The sequence below is a fragment of the Canis lupus genome, chromosome 17 (genome assembly GCF_011100685.1).
Source record: "Canis lupus familiaris isolate Mischka breed German Shepherd chromosome 17, alternate assembly UU_Cfam_GSD_1.0, whole genome shotgun sequence".
Lineage (NCBI taxonomy): Eukaryota > Metazoa > Chordata > Mammalia > Carnivora > Canidae > Canis > Canis lupus.
In genome coordinates, this window is record NC_049238.1 from 20,965,608 (window position 1) to 20,993,341 (window position 27,734).

Genomic DNA, 27,734 nt, shown 5'->3' on the forward strand with positions numbered 1-27,734 from the left:
GAGAAGCTGGCCATGGTAGAGATGTCATCAAATGGAAGTCCAGCTGGGTCTCTCCCTCTTCTTTGAGGGCTCAGAGATTCTCTCTCATCTGTGCCAGGGCCATCTGGTCACAGAGACAACCTCCCATTAACTCAAAATCAGCATCAGCAGGACATCTATTCTTCCCTTCAAGGAAGCCAAATCCAAGAAGAGTGCTTGGCCAACATGAGATCAGCCAAGGGGCTGTTCAGTGGCATAGGTTTGGATAGCCTGCCTCATCCTACCCCCAGTGGAGGGTCCTGACCCTCCCTCCCCTTCTCTCACTACAGAGGACTGGGCCCTATCTGGCAGAGTCCTGAGATATGACAGGCTAGGATGTCATCTGGCTAGGATGTGTCCAACTTCCTTACCAAGGAGCCCATTTATCCATCCAGCAGACTGTTTTTCTACTTTGCCTTCTACTTTGCTGTTTTGGAATTAAACCTTTAAATGCTGCTCACTTCCTTTTTTTCTTTTTTCTTTTTTTTAACTCTGGTACTCTCCATTTCTGTTTAATTCTGGCCAAAATGTCTTTCCAGTCTTTTAGCTCTGCAGTAGCACTTCTTGCTTATCAGGACCCAGACTCCTATGGTCTTGCTTTTTTTTTTAAGTAGGCTCCCTGAAGATCAGGTCATCAGGTCCTGAGATTATAGCCTGAGCCGAGACCAAGAGTCCAATGCTTAACTGACTGAGCCACCCAGATGCCCCTATGGTCTTGCTTATTTAATTGATGTTCCCAAGTTCACTTGGATCCTCATTGCTGCCAAAAGCTGTAAGGGACCTTAGAAATCTAGTTCCACCCTCCCATTGATGGAAAAATCAATGAGTTGCCCCCAAGTGCCAGAGGTAACTAGACCACAATGCAGGTTTCTCAGTCTGAGGGTCTTTTTCCCATGTCACTCGGGGGCTCTTCTGAAACCCCAGAGCAAGGTAGTCACCCCTTTTCACCTCGCTTTTGGCGAGCTGCACACGGGGTTTCCTTGACATGATGGCTCTAATTTTGCCTGGACCAGATGAAGTCATCCCAGAACTGACGTGTATTGGGCAGACAGCAGAGTGAGCTCTTGCCTGCCTGAAATGGTGGCTTTTGAAATCACCACTTGTCCCTGGAGGAATAACATCCTTCTTAGATGCTGACAGTTTTTTGCCATTTACAAATGGGTGTTGTGAGGATTAAATGAGGACGCATGAGAAACACTTCCCACTGTGCCCGGCACAGAGTTACATATGATAAATGTCAGTTCCCAGGTGGTGACTACCTGCATCCACCCTAGGCCTGGCGTAGACTCTGTCTCCAGTCTCTCAGATCCAGCTTTGCAAAGAAAGTGCCCTACTGGGCAGCCCCGGTGGCACAGCGGTTTCAAGGGCATGATCCTGGAGACCCGGGATCGAGTCCCACATCGGGCTCTTTGCGTGGAGCCTGCTTTTCCCTCTGCCTGTGTCTCTGCCTCTGTGTGTGTGTGTGTGTATGTGTGTGTGTGTGTGTGTCGTGGATAAATAAATAAAATCTTTAAAAAAAAAAAAAAAGAAATTGTCCTACTGTCCATCTAGAGCCCGTGCTGCCTGTGTCCTTGGATTTGCCAGCAGGCCACACTGACGAGTCTTCTCTCAGAATCCACTCTCCTCCCAGCTGGTTTTCCTGGGCCAGCTGCCACCACACCATGCCTGATCTTCCTGCAGTCCTGTGGCCCTCTGGTGCGGCTGTGCTGGTTGGGATCAGCACAGCAGGGCTCGTCTTCCTTTTCTGAATCCGCACAGTCTCAAAGAAGATCTCCATGAGTGCCTCATGAAGTGGCTTCCCCCTCTAAGCCACCTGGAGGTCATCCCTTCTCCTGCCTCTCCCAGCGGGACCTGGCACCCATGCAGGGTTGCATTAGTTTTCTATTGCTTCATAACAAATTAAAACAATGCCCACTTACTAGCTCACAGTTCTGTAGGTCGGAAGTCCAAGCACAATGTAACTGGGTTCTCTGCTCAGGGTCTCAAAAGGATACAATCAAGTTGTCGCCTGGCCTGCTGCTTTCTCCGGGCATTCAGAGTCCTCTGCCCAGCTCATGTGCTTGTAGCAGAATTCAGTTGCTTGCAGCTTGGGGGCTGAGGTCCCCAATTCCCTACTGGCTATCAGCTGAGGGCCCATCTCAGCAACTCAAGCCTGGCACCGTTCCTTGCCCTGTGCACCCCTTCGTCTTCAAAGCCAGCAACAGAGACTCTATCACTTTGAATCCCTTTTCTATCAAATCCCTCTGACTTAGAATCTCTTTTGCCAGAAAGAACCCTGCCCCTTTAAGAACTCACCTGATTAGCCTCAGGTCCCCCCCCCCCCCCCCCCCCCAGCATCTCCCTTTCTTAAAGTCAGCTGTACCATGGGACGCCTGGGTGGCTCAGCTGTTGAGCATCTGTCTTTGGCCCAGGACGTGATCCCGGTATTCCGGGATCGAGTCCCGCATTGGGCTCCCTGTGAGGAGCCTGCTTCTCTCTCTGTCTCTCGTGAATAAATAAATAAAATCTTAAAAAGAAAAAGTCAGCTGTACCATATAACACATGGGTAATGGTGTCTCATCTTATTCACCGGGCCCCTTCCATACTCATGGGAGGGGCCTGTACAGGGCATGTTTCACTGGGAGTCATTTGCCTACCGTGGTGGTGGGGGAATCACATGCAAAACCATGGCCATCCTATAGGCATTTTGCCCTGGCCCATCTCCACTCCACTGATTTTGCTTCAACTACTTAAATCTCTTTTTTTTTTTTTTAAGATTTTTTTTTTTAATGTATTCATGAGAGACACAGAGAGGCAGAGACATAGGCAGAGGGAAAAGCAGGCTCCCTCTGGGGAGCCCGATGCAGGACTTGATCCCAGGACCCCAGTATCATGACCTGAGCTGAAGGCAGACACTCAACCACTGAGCCACCCAGGTGTCCCACTACTTAAATCTTTTTAAGGTTCCACATTTACATTTTTTTAAAGATTTTATTTATTTATTCATGATAGATATATATGTAAATAGAGGCAGAGACACAAGCAGAGGGAGAAGCATGCATACAGGGAGCCCGACGTGGGACTCAATCCCAGGTCTCCAGGATCACACCCTGGGCCAAAGGCAGGCGCTAAACCGCTGCACCACCCAGGGATCCCCCCACATTTACATTTTTTAAATCAGAAAATCACCTGGCCCCCCTTCACTTCACAGTCCTCTGTGCCTCATGTCATGTTTCTGCTGAAGAACCTGCCACGGCTCCCTATTGTCTAAGATGTCAAGTTTAGATTTCTGGGCCTTCACCCTGGGCAGCTCTCCATCTGATCTTGCCTCTCCCTCCAGTCTTCATTAGCAGCACATTCCCATATGTCGGCCAGGGGTTTTTTCTCTTCCTGTGAACATCCCATGCTCCCCACTGCCGTCCCTTCCCACTGTCCAGGGAACCCTTCGAGGCCTACCAAGCCTATGTCACATTTTTCTTCCACCTAATTCAGATCCAGGATCCCACTTTCTCCTCCCTGGCTGACATAATTTGTCTTCTTGGGGTTTTCAAATTGTTTCCTGCATAGTTTTGTCCTCCAGTTAAATCGAAGAGTATTTGAGGGACAGAGACCACAATTTATATTTAACCCATGACCCACCATAGAGCTACATAGCTTGAAACATAGAATAGATGTTCAAGAAACATCTTTTGTATGGATGTCAGCACAGTGTGGTACTAATAAGCACAAATTGGAGTAGACCATTGGAATCTGATTTTCAGCTCCATATTTACTGGCTGTATGATTTGGACAAATTAATCTCTCTCTGTTTCTCAATTTCCTTCTCTGGGAAATGGAGAATATAATATTATTTTATGTGTGTTAGTCGAGTTGCTCTTTGTAAAGAACTTAAAATAATACTTGGTGCTTACCAAGCATTATATGGGGCTCCATTAAATCAATCACTCAATCACCCAGTCGTTCTAATCGAGGACCAACACCTGGAAAATCTGTACAGCTTTCTCATGAGCTACATATTAAACTGTTAGGCATCCAATAGGAACTAAAAAGTTGGATTCTGTTTCTACTGTTAGTTTAACTATGTGTGTTTTAGATTTCAAATGGAGTCTAATAGTAACAATGATGAATTCTAGATGATTTTCTCTCTTCTTTCTCTTAAAAGCAGAAATAACCTGTCATAAACCCTGCAGGCATCAGGAGCTATAAAAGATGCCCTGCTTCAAATCAGTTACCTTGCTTAACAAAACCTTGCCAGCAAATTTCATTCTATATCTACATTAATTGGCCAGGCAAAATGTAGGCCAGGTTGACCCTACTTAGAACAAGTGTAAGAGGAGGTCTATTGTTTCTTATAAATTTTACATCTGGTATTGGAAAAAAATCTCCTGTGGTGACCAAGCAGTTCCTCAATTTCTAGAATAGGGTTTCCAAAGAATTTATCTATACAGAGATTATTGCATTTCAAAACCTTTGGTTCCAGAATAGAAATAAATGCTCCCTCTGTGATCCCAAACATGCTGGAAACCTTTCATACCTCATACAAGAAGTTCTGCTTTTATATTCTCATCCTTTGGGATTTAAAAAAAGAAAATAGAGAAGAAAAATACATCATGTGCTGTCTGTATATTTCAGTGATACATATAGTACGTGAAGGATGTATTTTTCTTCCTTTTCTTTCTTCTTTTTCTTGTCTTAAAGCTTGCATATTTTTTAATAGTTTGAAATATTTGAACATAGCTTTATGGAAAGCCTCAAAAATCTTAACTGAAGTATCTCTTTTCCCAAACCTTGCTGTAGTTGCCTCTGATGTGAGGTGGTCATCGGATTACATTGCATGTAAGGTGCAGGTCTTAGAATGATGCACTGACTGGCAGGTAGAAATGTGTGTAGATCTTTTCCCCTGATGATTTCAGCCTCATCATTCCCTCAAGTGATCAGTGCAGCCAAGCACATTTATTTCTCCTTCTGATCCTTATTTATTTCTTGTTAATTAAAAATTAGGAGCTGTAATGATCCTTAATTAGTGACTATATGAAGATAAAACTATGGACCAACTATAGTAAGAACTTTCTCACTGATCACTTTTTCTCTCTCATACTCCCCTTCATACACTTTCACATTCTCACACTCACACATGCTCAGTCACACACACATTTTTTTTTTTAAGATTTTATTTGCTTATTCATGAAAGACATACACATAGAGGAACAGACACAGGCAGAGGGAGAAGCAGGCTCCATGCAGGGAACCCGACGTGGGACTCGATCCTGGGTCTCCAGGATAAGGCCCTGGGCCGAAGGCAGCACTAAACCGCTGAGCCACCCGGGCTGCCCCTCACACACAATTTTAGAGCTGGAAATACCGTTAAAGATTAATGAATCCAACCCCTAATGCATAAATAATAACTTTCATGTTTAGATTTAAACTCTCCACAGTATTTTCAATTAATATTTAGAAATAAAATTAGGGGCGCCTGGGTGGCTCAGTCGGTTAAGCATCTGCCTTTGGCTCAGGTCATGATCCCAGGGTCTCGGGATTGAGCCCTGCATTGGCTTCCCTGCTCAGCGGGGTGCCTGCTTCTCTCTCTCCCTCTACCTCTCCCCTCCGTGTTCGTGCATGCACACTCTTTTTCTGTCTCAAATAAATAAATCTTTTAAAAAATAGATAATATATATTGTGAACTCTATTTTGGAGAGGAATCTGAATAGAATGAAGAAGATCATGATTAGATAACCTAGGAAACCACCTTTTTTTGTTTTAATCCATGTGGGTTTTTTTTTTTTTTTTTCAACAAATTGACATAAAATAAGACATTTTAAAAAGTGTATAGTTTGAGGGACGCCTGGCTGGCTCAGTCAGTGATCTCAGGGTTGTAAGTTCTAGGCCCATGTTGGGTATAGAGATTACTTAAATAAAATCTTGGGGCACCTGGATGGCTCAGTGGTTGAACGTCTGCCTTTGGCTCAGGTTGTGATCCCAGGGTCCTGTGATAAAATAAAATCTTTAAAAAATAAAATAGGGATCCCTGGATGGCTCAGTGGTTTGGCGTCTGCCTTCAGCTCAGAGCGTGATCCTGGAGTCCTGGGATCAAGTCCCGCATCAGGCTCCGTGCATAAAGCCTGCTTCTCCCTCTGCCTGTGTCTCTGCTTCTGTGTGTGTGTGTGTCTCTCATGAATAAATAAATAAAAGCTTAAAAATTTTTCCTTAAATAAAATTTTAAAATGCATAGTTTGTATACACTGTAAAGCCATCACCATTAATATCATAAACATAAACATATTAATAATAAATAAACATATTCATCACCCCAAAGGTTTATTTGTGTCCCTGTAATCCTTTCTCTGCCCTTAATGACCACTGATCTATTTTCTATCACATAGATTAATTTGCATTTTCTCACATTTTTATATAAATGGAATAATCCAGTAATTATCCAAATAATCCAGGAATTATCCAAAGAATAATTATCCAAAGAATAATTCCTATTTTGGCCTGGTTTCTTCCACTCAGCATTATTAAGTTTTCGGTTCTTATAGATAAAACTACTATGAACATTTGGGTACAAGTGTTTGTGCAGACGTGTGCTTATTTCCCTTACTTAATCACCTAGCAATAGAGTGTCTAGGTCATACAGTAGATGTATATTTAACTTTTTAAGAAATTGTCAAACTGGTTTCCAAAGTGGTTGCAATGTTTTGTATCCTTTCGGTTTCCACATCTTTGCCGTTACTTGTTATGATCAGTCTTTTTATTTTTTATTATTTTTTAAGATTTAAAATCTTATTAAAGATTATTATTTAAAATAATGCTGGGAGCCTGATGCAGGACTCGATTCCAAGACTCCAGCATCACAACCTGAGCTGAAGGCAGACTCTCAACCACTGAGCCACCCAGGTGCCCCCAGTCTTTTTAATTTTAGCCATTCTAACAGGTGTGTAGTGGTACCTTGTGTTTTTTTTCCCACTAGATTACTGGTTTATTATAAAAGGATATAACTCAGGAACAACCAGATGGAAGAGATGCATAGGGTGAGGTGGGGCATGAGACCTGGAGCCTCCATGCCCTCTCCAGATGCACCACTGTCCCCACATGTCCATGTGTTCACCAACATGGAAGTTCTCCATTGTGAGGTGTTTCTTTAAAGATATTTATTTATTTATTTATTTATTTATTTATTTATTTGAGAGAGAGTGAGAGCAAGAGAGATTGCAGAGGCAGAGGGAAAAGCATACTCCCAGCTGAGCAGGGAGCTTGAGACTTGGTACTCCATCCCAGATCCCTGGGATCATGACCTGAGCCAAAGGCTTAACCAACTAAGCCACCCAGGCGCCCCTCTATGATCCATTTTAAGTTAGTTTTTGTGTATGGTGTATGGTAGAGGTTGAGGTTCAGTTTTTTGTGTTGACTGTCCAGTTGTTCCAACACCATTTGTTGACAAGATTATCCCTTGTCATAAAGCAGTTGACTATGTATGGATCTATTTCTGGACTTACTTTTCTAGTCTTTTGATCTATTTGTCTGTCTTTACACCAATACAACCCTGTCTTGATTTTTATATCTTTACGATAAGACTTGAATGCAGATAGTGTAAGTCCTCCAACTTTGTTCTGCTTTTTTTCTTCTTTTAAAGATTTTATTTATTTATTTCCTTGGGGTAAAGGCACAAGCGGTGGGAAGGGGCAGAGGGGAAGGAGAAAGAGCATCTTAAGCCGACTCCGTGCTAAGGACAGAGCCCAAAGTGTGGCTAGATCTCACAACCCTGAGGTCATGACCCGAGCCAAAATCAAAAGTCAGACGTTCAACCAAGTGAGTCACCCAGGTGCCCCTGTTCTTCTTTTTCAAAGTTGTCTTGGTTGTTTCATCTTTGGGAGCAAACTTTTTTAGTGCAGGCTATAAACCAAAAACTTAAGAGAACAGTAAACTGAGTGCATTAACCAAATACTTGATAAACATCCTCTGCCCTTAGCATGGTCCCTTTCTGTTAGCTAAAAGCTAAGACTTTTCTTTACGTTTTTCTCAAGTTATTTGGAGGGGGGGAAAAGCTATGACTGTGTGTGTGTGTGTGAGAGTGTGTGTGTGTGTGTGTGTGTGTATAGTGTGTGTTAAAAGAAATGTTACTGGGTATTGGGGGTCCAGGTGAGGGCCTTGAGGATGTTGTCCTCATGACACTGGGCTACATACCGATGGAGATCTAGTATCTTCAAGTGACTTGGATCTTACCCTACAGTAAGCTGTAATGACATCATGGGGAAGAGCCCATTTTGCTCCCTCTCTGCCTTAGTCAGTGGCAAATACGGGGAGGCTGGGGAGGACTGAGGGAACTAGAGGAAGATAAAAGTTTTGTGGACTGGGGCACCTGCATGACTCAATGTTTGAGCGTTTGCTTTTGGCTCAGGTCATGATCCTGGGGTCCCAGGATTGAGTCCCACATCAGGTTTCCCACAGGGAGCCTGCTTCTCCCTCTGCCTATGTCTCTGCCTCTCTCTCTCATGAGCAAATAAAAAAATCTATAAAAAACAAAAGTTTTGTGGACTGAAATTCTAACCACTGAGCCATTGCCACCCTTTCCTTGTCCCTCTGCCCTGTTTCCATTCTTTTTGGTATCCCTTGTTACTGCCAGGCTTGGGCTGTAGCTTCTCTTTTCTGGGTTGATGGCCTGAGTCACTTGCTTGGTTTAAGATACTCTAGAACTCACATTTGGGAAAGCATACTAGCTCCAAATCTCTATGCCCTAGGCTTAATGGCCCATCAAAGAGTATATTTTCCCTGCTGTGTGGAAAATACAGGGTTCAGAATGAAGCATGGTGGGCCTCTGATGGACTGTGGGATCCCAGGCCCCGGGGTGGCTCCTGGCGGCGCATGGCTCTCCACTGATGAGCTTCCGTCCCCTGCCCTCCTACAAGAGGGACGTGTCGAGCTGTCCAGGCCCATTTGTCAGAGTACCTGTTATATCCAATATTCACTTATTTTGATCTTTAAAGCCCCCTCTCCCCCACCTCAGACAGGTCTTGTTATTATCTCAGTATCCTTTCTTCCCAGGTGAGGAAGCGGAGTCTCAGAAAGTGAAATATTTGCCATGCTTATCAGTGCAGGGACAGGTGTGCCTGCCTCCCAGTCTTGACTCCAGCCCCATTCCTGAGCACCATGTATCCAGGGAGGCCCCAGGGCAGCCTCCCTCAGCAGTTTGATGGTATTGTTATCCTTAGCTTTGGGACCAGATTGAGGACTCGCCCACGTCAGGGTAGACGTGGGGCAGGAGAGCAAGTTGGGTTACGTGTGGTTGATTTGTGGATGGTGGATAAAGCCCTCCTCTCTGGCATCCGTGGGCAGCCTGGACTTTTAATAAATATGGTCGCGCCCTGCTTGCCTGTAAACTTTCCTGCTTTGGGATTAGAAGGGGCTTTGCTAAGCAGGAGGATGACAAAGGGCCTCTCTGTGCAGCTCTATTTTAGAATGGTTTCCCCAGGCCCCTTGGCTTCTTAGAAGCTGGCAGCCACGTTCTCTCCACCACATAACTCCCTTTGAGGATCATCTCCAGTCTCCATGGTAACTGCATGTCGGGAGACAGCCTGCTCTGTACTGTGGCTTTGTATTAGACACAATGAATTTAAATTGGATGCTCGGCAGTGAAGATAATCATTCTGGATTAGAGAGAAGCCCGGAGCTCCTCATTTCATAATTTTGGATGTTGGCACAATTCTCAGAGTTAGCCCTGTAATTCAAGCTCAAGCCACACCTACCCCTCTGTTCCTAAACTGCAGTTAGGTCCAATTTCACTTGGGCTTTTCTCCATCTTTTCACAGAGGAATCTTGGGGCCAGGGAGCCCCCTCAGTCAGGCTAGGGCTATCCTGAGCTCTAGGAGGGACAGCATAATGTAAAGGAAACGTGGGGGCTCTAGAATCAGATGGACCCTCATTCAGTCTGGCTGTGCGATTTCCTCTGAGTCTGCTTTCTTATCTATAAAAGGAGTTGAGTAACCTCTACCCTATAGAATCATATTTTTTAAAGTCTTTATTGTGCTAAAATATAACATAAAATTTGCCGTTTTAACCATTTTTAAGTGTGTAAGTCGGTGACATTAAGTACATACACAATGTTATAGCTGTAATAATCCATCTCCAGGGGCACCTGTGGGGCTCAGTCGATTAAACATCTGCCTTCTGCTCAGATCATGATCCGAGAGTTCTGGGATCGAGCCTTGAGTCAGGCTCTGCACTCAGCCGGGACTCTGCTTTCTCACTTTGCTTCTGTCCCTCCCCATGCTCATTCTCTCTCTCAAATAAATAAAATCTTTAAAAAAAATCTTTTTAAAGATTTTATTTATTTATTTTGAGAGACAGAGAGAGAGAGAGAGGCAGAGACACAGGCAGAGGGAGAAGCAGGTTCCACGCAGGGAGCCCGACATGGGACTCGATCCTGGGTCTCCAGGATCACGCCCTGGGCCGAAGGCAGGCACCAAACCACTGAGCCACCCGGGCTGCCCTTTAAAAAGATTAAAAAAAAAATCCATCCCCAGAATTTTTTCATCTTCACTAGCTGAAACTCTGTACCCATTAATATGACCTCATTCCCCTTTACCCCCCAACCCCTGGCAACCACCATTCCACTTTCTGGCACTGTGACCTTGACTACCCTAGGTACTTCATCTATGTGGATTCATACAGTATTTGTTCACTTGTGACTGGCTTATTTCATTTAGCATAACATTCTCCACTTTCAATTGCATTGTAACATGGGTACGAATTTCCTATTTTTTAAGACTAGGTGACATTCATATATATCACAATTTATTTCTCTATCTACGCATCCCTCGACCCTTGGGTTGCTTCTACTTTTTGGCTTTTAGGAATAATGCTGCTATGGGCACATATATCTGTCTGAGTCCTTGCTTTCAATTGCAGGCTCATCTTAAGGATCAAATAAGATAATAATGTTAAGAGCACAGCACATAGTAGGTGATCAGTAAATATTATTCTCTCTCCTGAAAGTGAGCTCAGCCCAGGAGGTAACTGCCACAGGAGCCTGCTGGCTTCGGCAAGAGTGATGTCACTTTGTACTGAGCAAGCTGCTTCTGTATCCCTGCAACACGCCCATCTGCCATGTCTGGGAATTAACACAATTCATTTCATGGTTTAAAGGAAATGTCTTAACCATGAAAATGTGCATCATCTCATGCATGCTTTTACATTCTCCCTCCAGTTGGTATCCACGTATTCCTAGTTCCGGAAGCCAGAAAATGTTAGGGCTGATGTATATACTTCCTTATCAGTTGTCTATTTTAAGTATTCCCTCTAGGAAACCCTGAGGCATGGTGAGATCACCCCAGGCTATGAGGTTTTGGGCTTAGTTACTGTTTTATAGGTATCAGATGTGTTCTTAGCATTTACAGAAGAGTATGTGATTTGGAGTAAAAATACCTAGTTCCCAGTCTTGGCCCAGCTCTAAGAAACTAAGGTATAAAAACCTCTGTGGCAAGAGGTGGTTGTGAAGACTTTTTTTTTTTTCTAAGATTTTATTTATTTATTCATGAGAGACAGACACACACACAGAGGCAGAGACATAGGCAGAGGGAGAAGCAGGCTCCCTGTGGGGATCCCAATGCGGGACTCAATCCCAGGATCCTGGAATCACAACCTGAGCCACCCAGGTGCCCCTGTTGTGAAGACTTGTTGAGGGAAGTACTTTGCTGTGCAGCTGACCCTCTCCTGGAGCACATCCTGCATTGAGGGAGGAAGGGACCAAGTCCTTGGGCAGGGGTGCAGCTCTCTGGGAGATTCTCTCTGGGTCTAGTTTCATCCAAAGGCCCTCTAATAGGGGTGACTCTCTGCTGCCTTGGGTACCTCCAGGGGTGAGAATCCCAGAGCCCAGGAACCGTCCTTCCCTGCACATGGTTCTGGTGCTGGGTTCTGCTGCCAGCACTGCTGCATGAGCAGCACCCCCTCCCCACCGAGAGAATCAGCACCCCCTTTATACTTAGGAATTTGAGACAGAAGGGGAAGGAGGAGAAAAGCTGTTTCCAGCCTCCTGACCTGTGCATGACCCACCTGCTCCTTGCAAAGGGGGGGGGAGGGAGGCCTGCTCTTTATTGCTGAGGCTGAAGGGAGGCGGGGAGATGAGGACTTCACACGGAACCTCAGACCCTCTGGCCCTTCGCCTAGCGCTCCCGCTGGTGGTGGTGCTATGCGTGCCCCGAGTCTACCTGTTGAGCCAGCGCCAGACAGGCTTACGTCAGGGCTTCCTGAGCAGATGTTTGCTCACTGTCCCTGAGACCCCCCAAACTGCCCTGGTTTGTTCGCTTCTGGGGAGGGGGCATTCAGGCCTCCCAGGGTTGGGATGGGGGTGGCATTTAGCCTTTAGGGCAGCTCCCATCCTCTAGAAGTCAGTGAGCCGGGGAGTTTCTTGCCCTGGTAGGAGGGCTTGCTTCTCCCATAATCTCCGGCCAGCCTGGTCTTCCTCCCACCTCTTGGCTATCCTTCCCAGAGTTCTTCCTCATCTTATCTTGTCTCAATCCTCTGTGTGCAGCTCAGAGCCCTATCCCAGGTCACCTCCTACTCACCTTGCCTCCCCAGGTGACCTGTTACCCATGATTCCCTCCGTTAGAGCTACAGCTCAGACACCTCAGTGTGCCTCCCCCAAACTCAGCACGTCCACCACAACCCTTCTTCCCGCTCAGCGATCCCTCCCCCCAGGAACGGCACCCCCATCCTCTCAGGCCAGAGCTGGCTCGCCCAAGGCCACGGGCGATACAGGAAGAACTCGGATCTGGGTCTGCCAGGCTGCAGAGTCCCAGCTTCTCCCACTGGGAGATATTGTCCCCCCACACTGCTAACAAACAGAAAAATGCAAATGTCACTCTAAGCTCCAGCCAAACTCTGGGCCAGCCCTGAGATGCCTCCCCCTTTATTGGCATGCTGGATCTCTGCCTGGACCCTTCATCAGCCGTCCCTGCCCTCTGGACTCCCCACTCCCTCAGCTCTCCCGGGCTGCTTCCTCTGGCACGCCCTCTGCCAGCTTCCTGAGCCCAGCCCTCTCTAGCTGATTCTGCATGCAACTCCCGTAGGAGTGTGGGCTTAGTGCCACACTTCTAATTTTTCCAAACCTTGCCCCTGGGAATTTGACTCCATTTCCTGTTTTGCTAAGAGGTCTGGAACCAAGGGTCCGGGCACCCTCTGATCATCTCCTCCTTTCTTGATTCTTCACCCCTCTTGAATGGATGGGAAGAGGGGTCCCTCCCAGCCTGAGAGATATGAAGATCAACCCTCAGTTGCCTCATGGGAACAACGGGGACAGTAATGTACCTATTTCACAGGGTCGTTGTAGCAGTTCAAGGGGCACAGAGCACAGGCTCAGTGGGTGTTGGTTATCATTAATCACACTCGTCTCCACTTGGATGGCCCCCGATCAGCTCTCTTAGCACGAACAAAAACTCCTTTCCCTCTCCTCCCTTCTCAGCCACGCAAGCATGAAACCTCCCTCATTATTTACACCACCTTCCCTTCCAGCATCAAACCTGGCTGCTGCTGCTTCTCCTGAGAAACAGCTTTCACACTTGTCCCTCCCATCCCTGGCCCCAAATGCAGGGCCGTCACAGTGCAGCTGGCACTCCAGAGCCAGGGTATCGGAAGTCAGCCTTCACATTCTTCCTCTGCTCCGGAGCCTGCTGTGACTACCGACTAGTCCAGGGAGGGGGGTGAGGCCCCACGTCCCCTCTGGAACTGTGCCCCTCCCTCAGGACCACCATCTCCGTAGCACACAAGTTGCAAACCTTTGCCAACCAGATGCAATCCGTGTTCAGCAAGGTCCTCAGAGTTTGGTCCTAATTAGACCTGCCTCAGCCCAAACTAAACAGATCTGCTGTGCTCCTGACTTTGCCCACACTGTCCTGCCCACCTGCCAGCTCTTAAGCTGCCTATCCAGCATGTCCTTCTCTTCCTTTGGCCTTTTTTAAGATTTTATCTATTTATCTGAGAGGGCATGAGCTCATGAGCAGGGGGAGGGGTAGAGGGAGAGAGAGAAGCAGGCTCCCTGCTGAGCGGGAGCCTACCCAGGACTCCTGAGATCATAGCCTGAGCCAAAGGCAGATACTTAACCGATCAAGCCACCCAGGCACCCCAAGAGGAACGTCACTTTTGATGCCTTATACTCTCATAGTACGTTGAAGTCATTTCTATTACAAATGAACCTTTTTCTTGTCCTGTTTGCCAATCACTCTCAGTACCTAAGATGTTTGTATTTCTTGCTTCTTCTGGAGAGCATCTGGTACATGTAGTAGAGGGCACATGGTGTGTACATTAATGCTACCTACAGACTATACGTATTGCCAATAAACACTACTATTTATTGGGCTCCTACTATGTGCAGGCACTGTGCTAAGTGCTTTACATGCATTATTATCTCATGTAGTTAGAGTAACGCCATGGGTATATATTATTATCCTCATCTTACAAATGAGGAAATGGAGCTCAAAGATTAAACAACTTGCCCACGTTCTTACAAGTAAGTGATGGAGTTAGAATTTAAATCTGGATCTGCCTGCCCTAAGGTCTGATTCTTGTCACTATACTATTTTGCCTCTAAATATAACATTACTATGCTTGCAAATGGCGGGCAGGGTAAGTTGAGGAAAATGTCCTTTTCCCAAAATATATTGTGGACTGAAGGTTGCCTGTTTTCCTCTGCAGAAAATTTAAAAAATCGGGGTGCCTGGGTGGCTCAGTAGGTTGAGCGTCTGCCTTCAGCTCAGGTCATGGTTCCGAGATCTTGGGATGAGTTCTGAGTTGGGCTGCCTGCTCGGCAGGGAGTCTGCTGCTCCCTCTCCCTCTTCCTGCCCCTCCCCCTGCTTGTGCTCTCTCCCTCTTTTTCTCTCTCTGTCAAATAGATGGATAAAATCTTTAAAAAGAAAAAGAGAGGGCAGCCCGGGTGGCTCAGCGGTTTAGCGCTGCCTTCAGCCCAGGGCCTGATCCTGGAGACCCAGGATCGAGTCCCATGTCGGGCTCCCTGCATGGAGCCTGCTTCTCCCTCTGCCTGTGTCTCTGTCTCTCTGTCTCTCTCTGTGCCTCTCATGAATAAATAAATAAAATAGTTTTAAAAAGAAAGGGAGAGAAAGAAAGAAAATTCAAAGAATGCAGTGTGTTTTAGCTATGTTGGTAATGCTAAGAGTAAGAGCATGGTGAGGTCAGACGGGCGACCAGGCCTCCAGATGATATGGGAGAGGCCATGGACTCAGAAGGTAAGAGTGGAAAGTAAAAGGAAGTTTGGGAGTGCAATTAATTGCAAATATACAATTTAGAGAAAGCCAGTCAGCTGCATGATGAGCTCAATAGGCTGTAAATTTTGGGTCAAGAAAAGACTTGAGAGCTGTCTGTATAGCCACAGGGACAGAAAGGGTGGCCCCAGGGAGCTGATCACACAGCAGTGGGATACCCTGCAGAAATATTAGGGGTGATTTTTAAATTTTTTGTTTGTTTTGTTTTTGTTTTTGTTTTCCTCAGAGAAAGGAGGCAATTGATAGACAGGAATGGGAGTGACTCCAAAGGAGGCTGGAGCAGTGGTCTGCACTCAACTTGCCTGGAAGGGAATTGTCAGAGAGTCAGTGTCCTGAGCCCCCAGTGTGAGCTTTCTGAATTGGTAGTGAAGTTCAGTGTAAGCCTGTTAAGAGCCAGATCACCCTCGATTAGGCAAGTGTAGCCAGTCAATAAAAATGTGGGACTCCTTGTTAAAAAATTATGAAGAATTTTAACATGATGACAGCAAAACATTAAATCCCAAGCAGGAGAGCCTCTCTACATGCAGGGAACTGGGGGACCCCACAGACCAGGTGCCCAAAAAGCTGCCTATGGCTGGTGAACTTGTGTTTCAGGATGAGAAAGATACTGACCGAGTGCCAGGCATGGCTCTAAGCACCATACATATGTCATCCTATTTGATGAAATGCTCAGGTCCTTGTTTTGGTAAGTTTCTCAAGTCCCAAGACACCGTGGTGCTTCAGAGCTGGCTCTCCAGAGGGCCTTTAAGAAGCCAACAGATCCTTGATGGTGAAGGAAGTTATTCGGAGCAAGAGAGAAACCACCGAGCTAGTGATTTTTTTTTCTCTTGTACTTTGGGAGATTGTGAATAAAAGATAGAAGATAATTTTAATGTGCAAAGCAAAAGAACTAGTTCAGCAATTCCAAGAGAAGCAGATCTAGCTGAACCAGTGTTGCCTTTCCCAGCTGCATTAGAAAATGTGGAAATGTTTGCATCGCGCTCACTAGTCTACAAAACACATCCAAATACTTGTTATTTGATTCTCAGTGCTAGAGCATTCCATTCTTAAAGATTGAGTTGCCCCTGGTTGATAGGCCTAGGTAGTAGCAGATCCTGCTTTTTTATTCCCATCACCTCCCCCAACACAAACCCCCTTGTTTATGCCCTGTAGGAAAATATGCTCCAGGAAGCCCCTCCCTCTTCCCCAGTGAGAAACCCCACAGATTCCCTCTGGCTCAAGTGCCTTCTCAATAGCAGAGCACGAAGTTTGTGCCTTGACCTGTTGTTCCACCTTGGAACAAGCTGCTGCTTTGGGGGAAGGGTTGCAGGGCAGGGGCAAGGGATGGAGAGTGTGGAATTGGAAGATTTTTAAAAACCATTGCTACTGGGAACCCAGCAAAATGTGATTCAAGCTGCAGCAAGGCAGAAGATGGTAAGTGATTCTCCAGAGAGCCTTGTCTTGACAGAGGCAGGAAGGGCCAATACACTGTTCTCTCCAACACTGTGATGTCAGCAAATAAATCATATTTTTCTGAAATTTCTTTCCAACTTTCTGAGCATGGCCCTGGTCCCTATGGAGACCCTGTGTGCCCCGCAGTGGTCTGAACTTCTAAAGCATGAAGGTGACATTTCTATCAGGTGTAGGTTGAGTTTCAATACAAGTTCTGCCCAAGTTTATGCCTGGAAAGTGGATTACCAATAAGTATATTGGGTTGTATTAGGAAGCAAGTGGAGGTGACGTTACTGGGCATCAAATAAATCCAGATTCACCCAGCAGAAGATCACAAATGTCAAAAACAAATCATGGTAACCCTTTGAAATACTCAAGTTATGTTTCATCTCCTGCCAAATGTGTATAATAATGCTGTGTCTGTTGATTAAACAGATGGTCCCAATGTCCATTTATCCACTATTAAGTTATCCACTATTAACTCTGTAGTTAACTCCTGGGCTCATGTAGTAAGAGTTGGAGGTGTGCATGCACCACTAAGCTACACATCCACTTCCTGGCAACTTCTACCTCCATATGGGGACTGTACACATATGAGCAGGAATACTCAAGCACCATGTGTGGTGGTAAATAAATGTCCATGAACTCAGAGCTAAACACCTACGTGGAAGAGCATTCATATAATTAATTAATTAATTAATTAATTAAATGAATGAAATAGATCTTAAAGATATTGAGTTTTTTAAAAAAGCAAGTTGCAGGGATCCCTGGGTGGTGCAGCGGTTTAGCGCCTGCCTTTGGCCCAGGGTGCGATCCTGGAGACCCGGGATCAAATCCCACGTCAGGCTCCCGGTGCATGGAGCCTGCTTCTCTCTTTGCCTGTGTCTCTGCCTCTCTCTCTCTGTGTGACTATCATAAATAAATAAAAATTAAAAAAAAAAAAAGCAAGTTGCAAAAAAGTATGGACAGTAGGATACCGTTTGTGTAGATTTTTTAAATTAACAAGACAAACCATAGTAAAAGCATAAAAATATAGATTTATATATTTTTAAGGCAATTTATATGTCAACCTCTGGGGAGGGGGATAGAGAACAGGACGGAGGGCTTTGGTTGGATTGCTTGTATTTCTTTTTTTTTTTTTTAAGATTTTTATTTATTTGAGAGAGAGTGCACATAAGTAGGCAGAGCAGCAGGCAGAGGGAGAGGGAGAAGCAGGCTCTCCACTGAGCAGAGAGCCAGATGTGGGGCTCCATCCCAGGACGCCAAAAGCAGACACTCAACCAACTGAGCCACCCAGGTGCCCCCCCCTTTTTTTTAATGTTTTTTTTTTAAAAAACAGCGAAAAATGTTAAATCTGTTATGTTTGACTAGTGAGTTCATGCTATGTGTTGTAGTATTTTCTATAATTTTACTGTATGGTTGAAATATTTCATAATTTTCAGAAGAAAGTATTTTGAACACATAAGCATAGTTAACTAAATTTTTTTAAGGATTTATTATTTGTTTTGAGAGAGAGAACATGTGGGGGGCTGCAAGGAGGGGCAGAAGGACAGAGAGAGAGAGAGAGACACTCTCAAGCAGACTCCCCACTGAGTGGGGAGCCCAATGGGGCTTGACCCCAGGACCCTGAGATCATGATCCGAGCTGAAACCAAGAGTCAGACACATAACCAACTAAGCCACCCAGGCGCCCCACGTGGTTAACTAAATTTTAAATAATTTTTAGCTTTTTCTCAATTTCTGTTTAAAATAGATATTATAAATAATGTCTATTAAATAGATTTTGGAAAACTAGAGAAACTAAATAACTCAGATTCTCATCACTCAAAACAGTCCTTGTTAATGTTTTGGTATATTTCCTCCCATGTTTTTCCTTGTGTGGGTGCCTGTGTGTTTAAACATACTTCTCAGCATCTTGGGCACACATATTGAATCCTGCCTTTTTCGCTCATTATAGTATCACCCTTTTTCCATGTTATGACTTAGACTCCATGAACATCATTTCTGTTGACTTCCATTAAACATTGTCCACAGCTTGCTTAACCAACACCATTTTTGCATAAAACCAGGAACGTTCAGCAGTCACGCAGTCCCATACTTGTAAACATAATCCTTTTGAAAGCCTCAGGAACAGGATTGGGTCATGCTCTCTGTTGATTTCTACAAGGCTGTTTCTGTGTGGGATGACAGTAAAAAGGTCTGTCACATCTGTGATATCACACTCCAAGGAAGACAGAGCTTGTCGGCATTCATCCCGTGGGTTGGAACTGTATATATTTTAAAAGCCAGCTCTGGGGATGCCTGGATGGCTCAGCGGTTGAGCATCTGCCTTTGGCTCGGGGAGTGATCCCGAGATCCTGGGATCAAGTCCCGCACCGGGCTCCCCGCATGGAACCTGCTTCTCACTCTGCCTCTATCTCTGCCTCTCTTTGTGTTTCTCATGAATAAATAAATAAAATCTTAAAAAAAAAAAAAAAAAAGCCAGCTCTGTTTATATCTTGCCTGAGAGGCAACAAGTGCTCGTACATACTTGTACATCCAGCATTTGGTCTGGGCTCCTGAATCTTTGCTGATCCTGTTAAACTTGTGCTTTGAGGCCTGAGGTAATAGCAGATATAATTAGTCCAGATATTTATGTGGCTCTTCCCAGCTTATAGGTGCTCTCACATCCATTGCTACCAGATCTTCTCTGGGCCCCCAGGAGGTGAGGTGTAGAGTGAGCACACAGTTGGCCCTGGATTCCAGCCAATAAGTGAGAAAGTCAGCACCACCATCCAGTGACACCTACCAGAACTCTTCAGTTACTGTCCTTAGGCTCAGGCAAGAGGGGTCGTGTCTACCCAGAGCCCACTGTCCTCTTCTAGACTCAGGGTCCCTGGACTTTCTTAGTAAATGGTCCTGAGCACTTCCAGGTCCTATGCAAGCTTGAATCTCTTCTGCTGGGAACCAGACTACCTGTGTGTGCATGCCTGGGTCCAAGGGTAGCATTTTGCAGGGAGTGAGCAGATCTTAGACCTGCAGGCTGCAGGATGAACCCAGGATCAGGGATGTGGGCAGGGGGCAGCTGCAAAGGCTGAAGGTTAACATCCCATATAATGTAGCTCAGAGCTGCAGACTCCAAGAGCTCTAAATTCAGGCCTGGCCTTCTCGGCCATATATTTGTTAGAGTAGTAGGAGGATAGAATGTATTCTGTTTGACAGTTAGCTTGATCTGTAACTTTTAACCACTTAGAGATTCAGCATAGGGACCTCCTTTTCTCCTCTTGCTCTGGGACCCACAGATCTTAAGAACAGTATCAGCTCTCTGATTATCCTGTTTCCAGCTGTTTCCAGGTCCCTCTTTTTCTATCCAAGGCTAGAGACCTACTGAGTGGGATGTAGAGGAAGACAATCTAGAACCAGTAAAACAAGTGTATAAAATATAAACAATTTAGTGTATGAAATATCAATATCTGATACCCCCTGTGTCTACATGTAAAGGCAAGAAATGCATTTCAGGGAAGAATAGAGTACAACCACCTGCTGTAAGGATGAATCAGCCCGGCACATCCAGCCAGATCACAAATAGAAACCAGCGAGTAAAGCTACAATCTGCTGCTCTTCCTCTTCTCATTTCCCTGCACCCCCTATCCCATTTCCCTCGCTGTGTACCGCAGAACCACCGCCCTCTGTTGGTGGCTTTAAGCCATGCAAGAAGTCGGACTCCTGCCCTCCCGACATGGCCCAGCCAACATCAGCGTGGGAAATCCATGCTGCAAGAGTTTTCATTTTAATTCTTTGACCACTAAATTAACGTTTTTCAGTTCCCCAACCCCCAGCAGTGTTTCTGATTTGTGATTTAGGATTTGACTGTGACTGGAGAAGCATGAAATCATTAAGAAAATTTCACTGTCCCGTTTTCTTCCTCTACAGAAAACAGAGATAAACAGCCAAAGTCTGGATAATTAAATGCACACATAAGGACAGACTTCACTCAGTCCACTTTATTAAAGACATTTCACTTGATTTTCCCAACTAACCAGCCAGGGAACTAATTTAGGTAAAGCTTAGAGAGGTTAAGTAACTATTATAATAGCTATTATAGGTAAAGAATCTCAGAGACGTTAAGTAATGTGGCTGAGGCTATCCAGCTGGGAGGTGGTGAACGAGGACTCAAACTTAGGCTGATCCAAATTACTGTCAGGACCCAAATAGAAGGATGGGTTTTGTCTAAACTTCTACTCATTGGAAAAAAAAGAGTCACCCTCTATCAGAGCATACAGAAAGTAGCAGAGCCCTCTCTTGATTATTCTGTTTTGATGAAGTTTTGTTTGGGAACAACATTAGCCAGGAATAGTCTTTGGTCAATGCTCATTCTGGAAGTTTGTGCAGGTCAGCCGACCAAATTGGTTGTTAAAAAAGTATGCATGGGCGAGGTGAATCTTTAATACAGATTTAGTAATTATTGGGATCCCTGGGTGGCGCAGCGGTTTGGCGCCTGCCTTTGGCCCAGGGCGCGATCCTGGAAACCCGGGATCGATTCCCACGTCGGGCTCCCGGTGCATGGAGCCTGCTTCTCTCTGCCTGTGTCTCTGCCTCTCTTTCTCTCTCTGTGACTATCATAAATAAATAAAAAAATTTAAAAAAATATTAAAAAAAAAAGATTTAGTAATTATTCCTGGAGCTATGCTTTTTTTTTTTTTTATCACAAATGAGGCTTCTTAATGATTTCTTTTTAAGTGGTATCTTGTGGAGATTGTGAATAGGGTAATTTTTCATTGATAAATCATACAGGGACCTAAAAAGTACTCGATCTCAAACAAGATAAATGGAAATGAACTCAACGTGCTTGGAAAAACTGAAGACAAAGAACTCCCATGCGGAAGGTGCACATGAAAACTTGGAATAAAATCGTTTCATGAAATATGAGTGAATAAAACAAAATGATATATCCAAATTAACATTTTATATTAGGATTTAAATACATCTGGATAACTAAATAATTATAAATAGACATTTTGTTACCTCAAACATTTGGTTGTGTTGTCTCTATATTCACATTGGCTAAAATCATTGGGTGTGGGAGGAGGGGAGTCTGGAAAAGAAAGGCTGGCCTCAGGCTGGGGTAACACACTAAGTGTTTTTTCCAAAGCACCGAGCTAGAACCCATGACAAGGAAGAAGTGGGTTTGTGCTGGATCCACAGTGGTGATAAAGGTTACTGGCTCCTGTATGTCCAGCTCCTTACAATTTCCCAAGCATTGCTGCACTGGAGACTCACAGCCTCTTGCTTGATAGGGTCTGTGGTTGTCCTGAATGTCCATCCAAGGGCTCTGTGTGTCTTTGCATTGGTGACTTGGCTGTGGGAAGGGATGTAATGAGACTGCTTTTCCCGTCTCCTGCAGGCAGCACTAGTTGGAGGCACCACCATGGTCATCGGCCACGTCCTGCCTGATAAGGAAACCTCCCTCGTGGATGCCTATGAGAAGTGCCGGGGTCTGGCGGACCCCAAGGTCTGCTGTGACTATGCCCTGCACGTGGGGATCACCTGGTGGGCACCCAAGGTAATGGTGCTGGGTGGAATCCCAAAAGAAGAATGAATGTTCTTTTTAGAACAGGCAGAGGGACCATTTGGTCAGAGTCAGCTAGGGTGGGGTGCTCTCCCACAGGTGTGGGACCCGCACCACCACCATCCCAACTCCCCCAAATGCCAAGAGAAAAAACACATGGTTCCGCAAGAGGACCAGAAGGCTCATTCTGCTTAATTTAAAGGGCCAGTTTTCCAGCAGACACAGAGGGCCTAAGACCAGAGGTGTGGAGAGCGCTGAGTCCTTGCTCAGACCACAGCAGCAACTCTTTTAAGCATTTGACAGAATACTTTACGGTGAGCGCTGCTGACTCCTAAAGTGGCTGCTGCTGAATAGTGGGCTTGGCAAGAGTCAGGCTCATTGTCATGCTGGAAGTGACAGCTTGGTCCTGAGGGCTCAGAACAGAACAGAAGGTCCCATACTGACTGGTTATTGCTGCCTGGTACAAATGGACTGGGCTACTTCTTTCCTGGGGGGCCCAGCTCCTGCTCTGAGAGCCGTGAGGCTGCTCCTGGCACATGCTGAGGCTGGCTCCCACTGAGCCGTTTCTCGCTTCAGCCTCTGTGGCCCTCTGGCTTTCCTGTCCTTCCACTGCTCCAGGCCTCAGGGCCAGAGTCCAGTCCCCTCTCCCCGATTCCCACTTCTTTGCTCTTCCCCAAAACAGATAGACGAGCGTTTAGATTTTGTTTCACTTCTGGACTTTTACTGCTTGTTATCCCAGGGAAGCAGCCTGGATGCTCATTCTTTTATCAATTCCGTGTTAATCACCATGTGCCGGTACTCCGTGGGTGCCCTAGAATCAGAAAAATAAATAAGCACTGGGGCACCTGGCTGGCCCAGTCAATAGAGCGTGTGGCTCTTGATCTCAGGATCCTGAGTTCATACCCCACTTTGCGCATAACATCGTCTACTTTTAAAAAAACAAAAAACAAAAACAACAAGCATTAAGACATTTTACAAAGTTCTTCAGCTCTAGAGACTGGTCTACAGGGCCTGACTCCCTTCTCAGATGGTAATTAAAAGCCTCAGGTACTACTGCCCTTGGGTTTTAGCTGTGAGTGTGGGGCTCACCCAGTCTCCTCTGTTATTTCTCACCTGGTCCTTCTGAAAAGCTCAGACCCCTCCAAGCCTCACACCATGAAGACCTCCCTCCTGGTATTGGGTAAAGGCACAGACCACCCTAAATGTCAGTCAGCCCTTATCTCAGGTGAGGGTTTTGTTTATTTTGGACACCCTCCTGGGTGGATGACCCTACCTGGAGCCTCTCTATTCCCTCCACCTGGAGTTGGCCTGGAATAGAGCATCCATTCCAGTTCTCAGCCACACTGAAGCCAGGCCAGCCATCCTTAGGTCCCCAGAGGTTATGGGGACTTCCACGCATCTAGAATTTCAAATTCTTTTTTTTGTTATTATCAAATAATTTCTTTCTAACTGAAGATTTTAAAAATAGAAAAGAAGCCCATCATCTGGTCACTCCAACACAACCACTATTGTTTTAGCTTATTTCCTTCCAGTCTTTTCTTCATATGTGCTTTTTTACATAGTAACTCTTTTACTCAATGTGAGCATTTTTGGTTTGGCTGCATGGTCTTCATGACCATCAGTGTGGTGGCTACCTAATGTCCTATCAACGAAATAAACCTCAATTTATATTCCTATTGTCAGACCAATGTTGCTTCCAGTTTTTTCCTAATGTAGGTAACGTTGGGATGAAACTCCTTATTCATGTAGCTTTGATCATATTCCTAAATTAGATTTTCCCCAGAGTCTCAGGATTGGGTTTCTTTGTTTGTTTTAATTTTACTTTTAGGCAATCTCCAAGCCCGACCTGGGGCTCGAACCCACAACCCCAAGATCAAGAAGAGTTGCATGCTCCACTGACTGAGCCAGCCAGGCGCCTTGGGTCTCAGGATTTTTAGCATTATTCTACTGAATTGTGCATATTTATTAAGGGGGCAGAGGGCACAAGCCCTGAGAGTAAAAAGGTGTTAGTGCATTTATGAATAAGGCTAACTTGGAGTCAGAAACATAGGACAAGCCTACGGAATAGCAGAAACATTCCTGGACAGTAACAATAAAGTTCCTGTATGTGTGTCATACTTGACAATTTTCAAAGTACTTCTGCATCTGCTTGCTCACATGACCTCACAGCAGCCTGTGGGGTGGGTGAAAAGTGAGATGATACTGTGAGGTTGCTGGTGGTCATATGGCCCACATCTCCATCCTGAGCCAGCATCTGCCAGCCAGCCTCTTGAACATCTGTACTCACGTGGCATTGCCTTTGCATTTTGCTCTCCAGGTGAAAGCAGAAATGGAGACACTGGTAAGGGAGAAGGGTGTCAACTCCTTCCAGATGTTCATGACCTACAAAGACTTGTATATGCTTCGGGACAGCGAGCTGTATCAAGTGTTGCATGCTTGCAAGGACATTGGAGCGATCCCCCGAGTCCATGCTGAGAATGGGGAGCTCGTGGCCGAGGCAAGGCAATAGAGAATAGAGAATATTGGGGAGGGGGTGCTGGGGTGCCAATACAGATAACTGGGTCTGGGTGGGGGGGAGATTCCTGACCACCCATCACCCATCTCACAATTTTGTTCAGACAAAATAAGTTATAAAAGAAAGTGCAAGATGTTGACAACCCCACAGATGACAAATCTTAATCAGAAAATCCAAACTTGTCTACTATCTGTAAAAAAACAACAACAAAAAAAACTCTTCACAGTACAAAATGGTTTTTAAGTCTTAGATAATGTCTTAGTTCTAATATGATATTTTTTTTTTTTTTTTTTTTTTGCCATTTTAGGTCAGTTTTTAATATGTATCAGCTCTTAATTTAAATTGAGTGAATAGTAAAGAGTCTGAAAAAAAAGAATATAATCTGGAAGCATTTAGGTACAAGTAATAAATCTTATTAGAAGATATCTGTTTACTCATAGGCAGCTGTGTAGTTTACTATAAAGCAACCACAATTCAAACATTATGGCATTACTTTTTTTTTTTTTTTTTCTTTTTTTTTTTTTTTTTTTTTATTGGTGTTCAATTTACTAACATACAGAATAACACCCAGTGCCCGTCACCCATTCACTCCCACCCCCCGCCCTCCTCCCCTTCTACCACCCCTAGTTCGTTTCCCAGAGTTAGCAGTCTTTATGTTCTGTCTCCCTTTCTGATATTTCCCACACATTTCTTCTCCCTTCCCTTATTTTCCCTTTCACTATTATTTATATTCCCCAAATGAATGAGAACATATAATGTTTGTCCTTCTCCGACTGACTTACTTCACTCAGCATAATACCCTCCAGTTCCATCCACGTTGAAGCAAATGGTGGGTATTTGTCATTTCTAATAGCTGAGTAATATTCCATTGTATACATAAACCACATCTTCTTTATCCATTCATCTTTCGTTGGACACCGAGGCTCCTTCCACAGTTTGGCTATCGTGGCCATTGCTGCTAGAAACATCGGGGTGCAGGTGTCCCAGCGTTTCATTGCATTTGTATCTTTGGGGTAAATCCCCAACAGTGCAATTGCTGGGTCGTAGGGCAGGTCTATTTTTAACTCTTTGAGGAACCTCCACACAGTTTTCCACAGTGGCTGCACCAGTTCACATTCCCACCAACAGTGTAAGAGGGTTCCCTTTTCTCCACATCCTCTCCTAATATGATATTTAAATTCCATTATAGCAAAAGAATTTGAAGCACCTCTAAGAAATATTTTAAGGAGATTTGACATCAGAATAAATGAGAGTCAGCTCTCTGCTTTCCTGTTACCATCCGCCCTCCAGAAGAGCTGGGATATTATTAGCGGTCTACTCACTGATAGATGAGTCCCTTTGTGCTCCTGGATCTTAAATAGGATACTTGGAAAAGGATACTTGGAAAGGAAAGCCACATCATCTAGATGTGGCTGGAAGCTAGAGACTTGACTAGACTTCAGTGGGGCAGTTCTGACTTTCAGTCCGATCGTCTTTCATGTCCCAAACTTGCTGGTTAGATACAGAACTGTAATTTTAAGAGGAAAAAATATATTCCATCCTTATGGAGGTGAGACCTAGGAGAGTCTTACTGCCCCCTTACTGCAAGGGAGCCCTGTACTGATTCTGCCCTCTTTGGGAGATGAATACTACAGAGGTGAGAAAAGTAGCAAGTCTATTGCAATGGGCTCTGTCCAACATATTTGAGAGTCCCTGGGGTTTGTGATTTTCTTGTATCATTCAATTTTCTGTCTTTTATTCAGGGTGCCAAGGAAGCGCTAGATTTGGGTATCACGGGCCCAGAAGGAATCGAAATCAGCCGCCCAGAGGAGGTGAGGAAAACTTTCTGTGCCTTTTGTCAGCTTCTTTCCTATGGGTTCATAGAATCTTTCTTTTTTTTAAATTTATTTATTTATTCATGAGAGACACAGAGAGAGAGAGGCAGAGATATAGACAGAGAGAGAAGCAGGCTCCCTGCAGGGAACCTGATGTGGAACTCAATCCAGACTCCAGGATCATGCCCTGAGCCAAAGGCAGATGCTCAACCACTGAGCCACCCAGACATCCCTGGATTCATAGAATCTTTTTTTTCTAAGATTTTATTTATTTACTCATGAGAGCACACAGGGAGAAGCAGAGACATAGGCAGACAGAGAAGCAGGCTCCCTGTGGGGAGCCCGATGTAGGACTCGATCCCAGGACCCTGGGATCATGCCCTGAGCCAAAGGCCTTGGGCTTCCTTGGGAATGACATTTGGGGGGAAACCAGACCCATCTGATTTGATTCTGATTTCAGGGATCTGAGGGAGACAATGTGAGCACAGCAGGGGCTGCTTTCCCCAAAATTGAATGGGCAGTGGGGAGACAGAGTGAAAGGACCTTCATGAGTTTTTTTTTTTTTTTAAAGATTTTATTTATTTATTCATGAGAGAGAGAGAGAGAGAGAAAGAGGCAGAGACATAGGCAGAGGGAGAAGCAGGCTCCATGCAGGGAGCCTGACGTGGGACTCAATCCTGAGTCCCCAGGATCACGCCCTGCGTTAAAAGCGGTGCTAAACCACTGAGCCACCCGGGCTGCCCGGACCTTCATGTTTTAAAAGAAATTCCAGGCTATAAGCCAGTGAGTGAGTCAACGTTTTTGGAATGAGATCCTTTTGAGCATCTGAGGAAAACTTCAGATGCTTCCCACCAACAACCAGAGGCACACAGGTGTCCATGCTCCCTGCCCCTTATTACCCCATGACCCACGGCAATGGTAATGAAAAGCCCCACCATCCTTCTGCCCTGTGGTTTTGTCCTTGTGCAGTTTTGCAGGGCATCCACCCACATCCCCCATAGCCCCCCCACTAAAGAATTCTGCTCTGGCGGGATCACATTGGACAAATAGTGCCTTCTTGTCCTGTGACCCTATTCAGATATCCTCTGCCATTCGTGAGGAGAAAGCTATTTCCCATTTCTTCAAAGCCTTCCGTGCAGAATGCTGGCTGGATGTTCACGAGGC

At 45.2% G+C, this 27,734-nt stretch overlaps 1 protein-coding gene across 2 annotated transcripts in view; it reads left to right on the forward strand.

The window, feature by feature from the left end:
• The window catches only part of DPYSL5 (dihydropyrimidinase like 5), a 97,236-nt gene that overhangs the window by 47,890 nt on the left and 21,612 nt on the right, over positions 1-27,734 (forward strand). For both annotated transcript variants that reach the window (XM_038561032.1, XM_038561033.1), the window contains 3 exons: positions 22,077-22,235; positions 24,559-24,738; positions 26,499-26,567. In XM_038561032.1, coding sequence (XP_038416960.1) covers positions 22,077-22,235; positions 24,559-24,738; positions 26,499-26,567 — 408 coding nt within the window. The remainder of the gene's footprint in view (positions 1-22,076; positions 22,236-24,558; positions 24,739-26,498; positions 26,568-27,734) is intronic.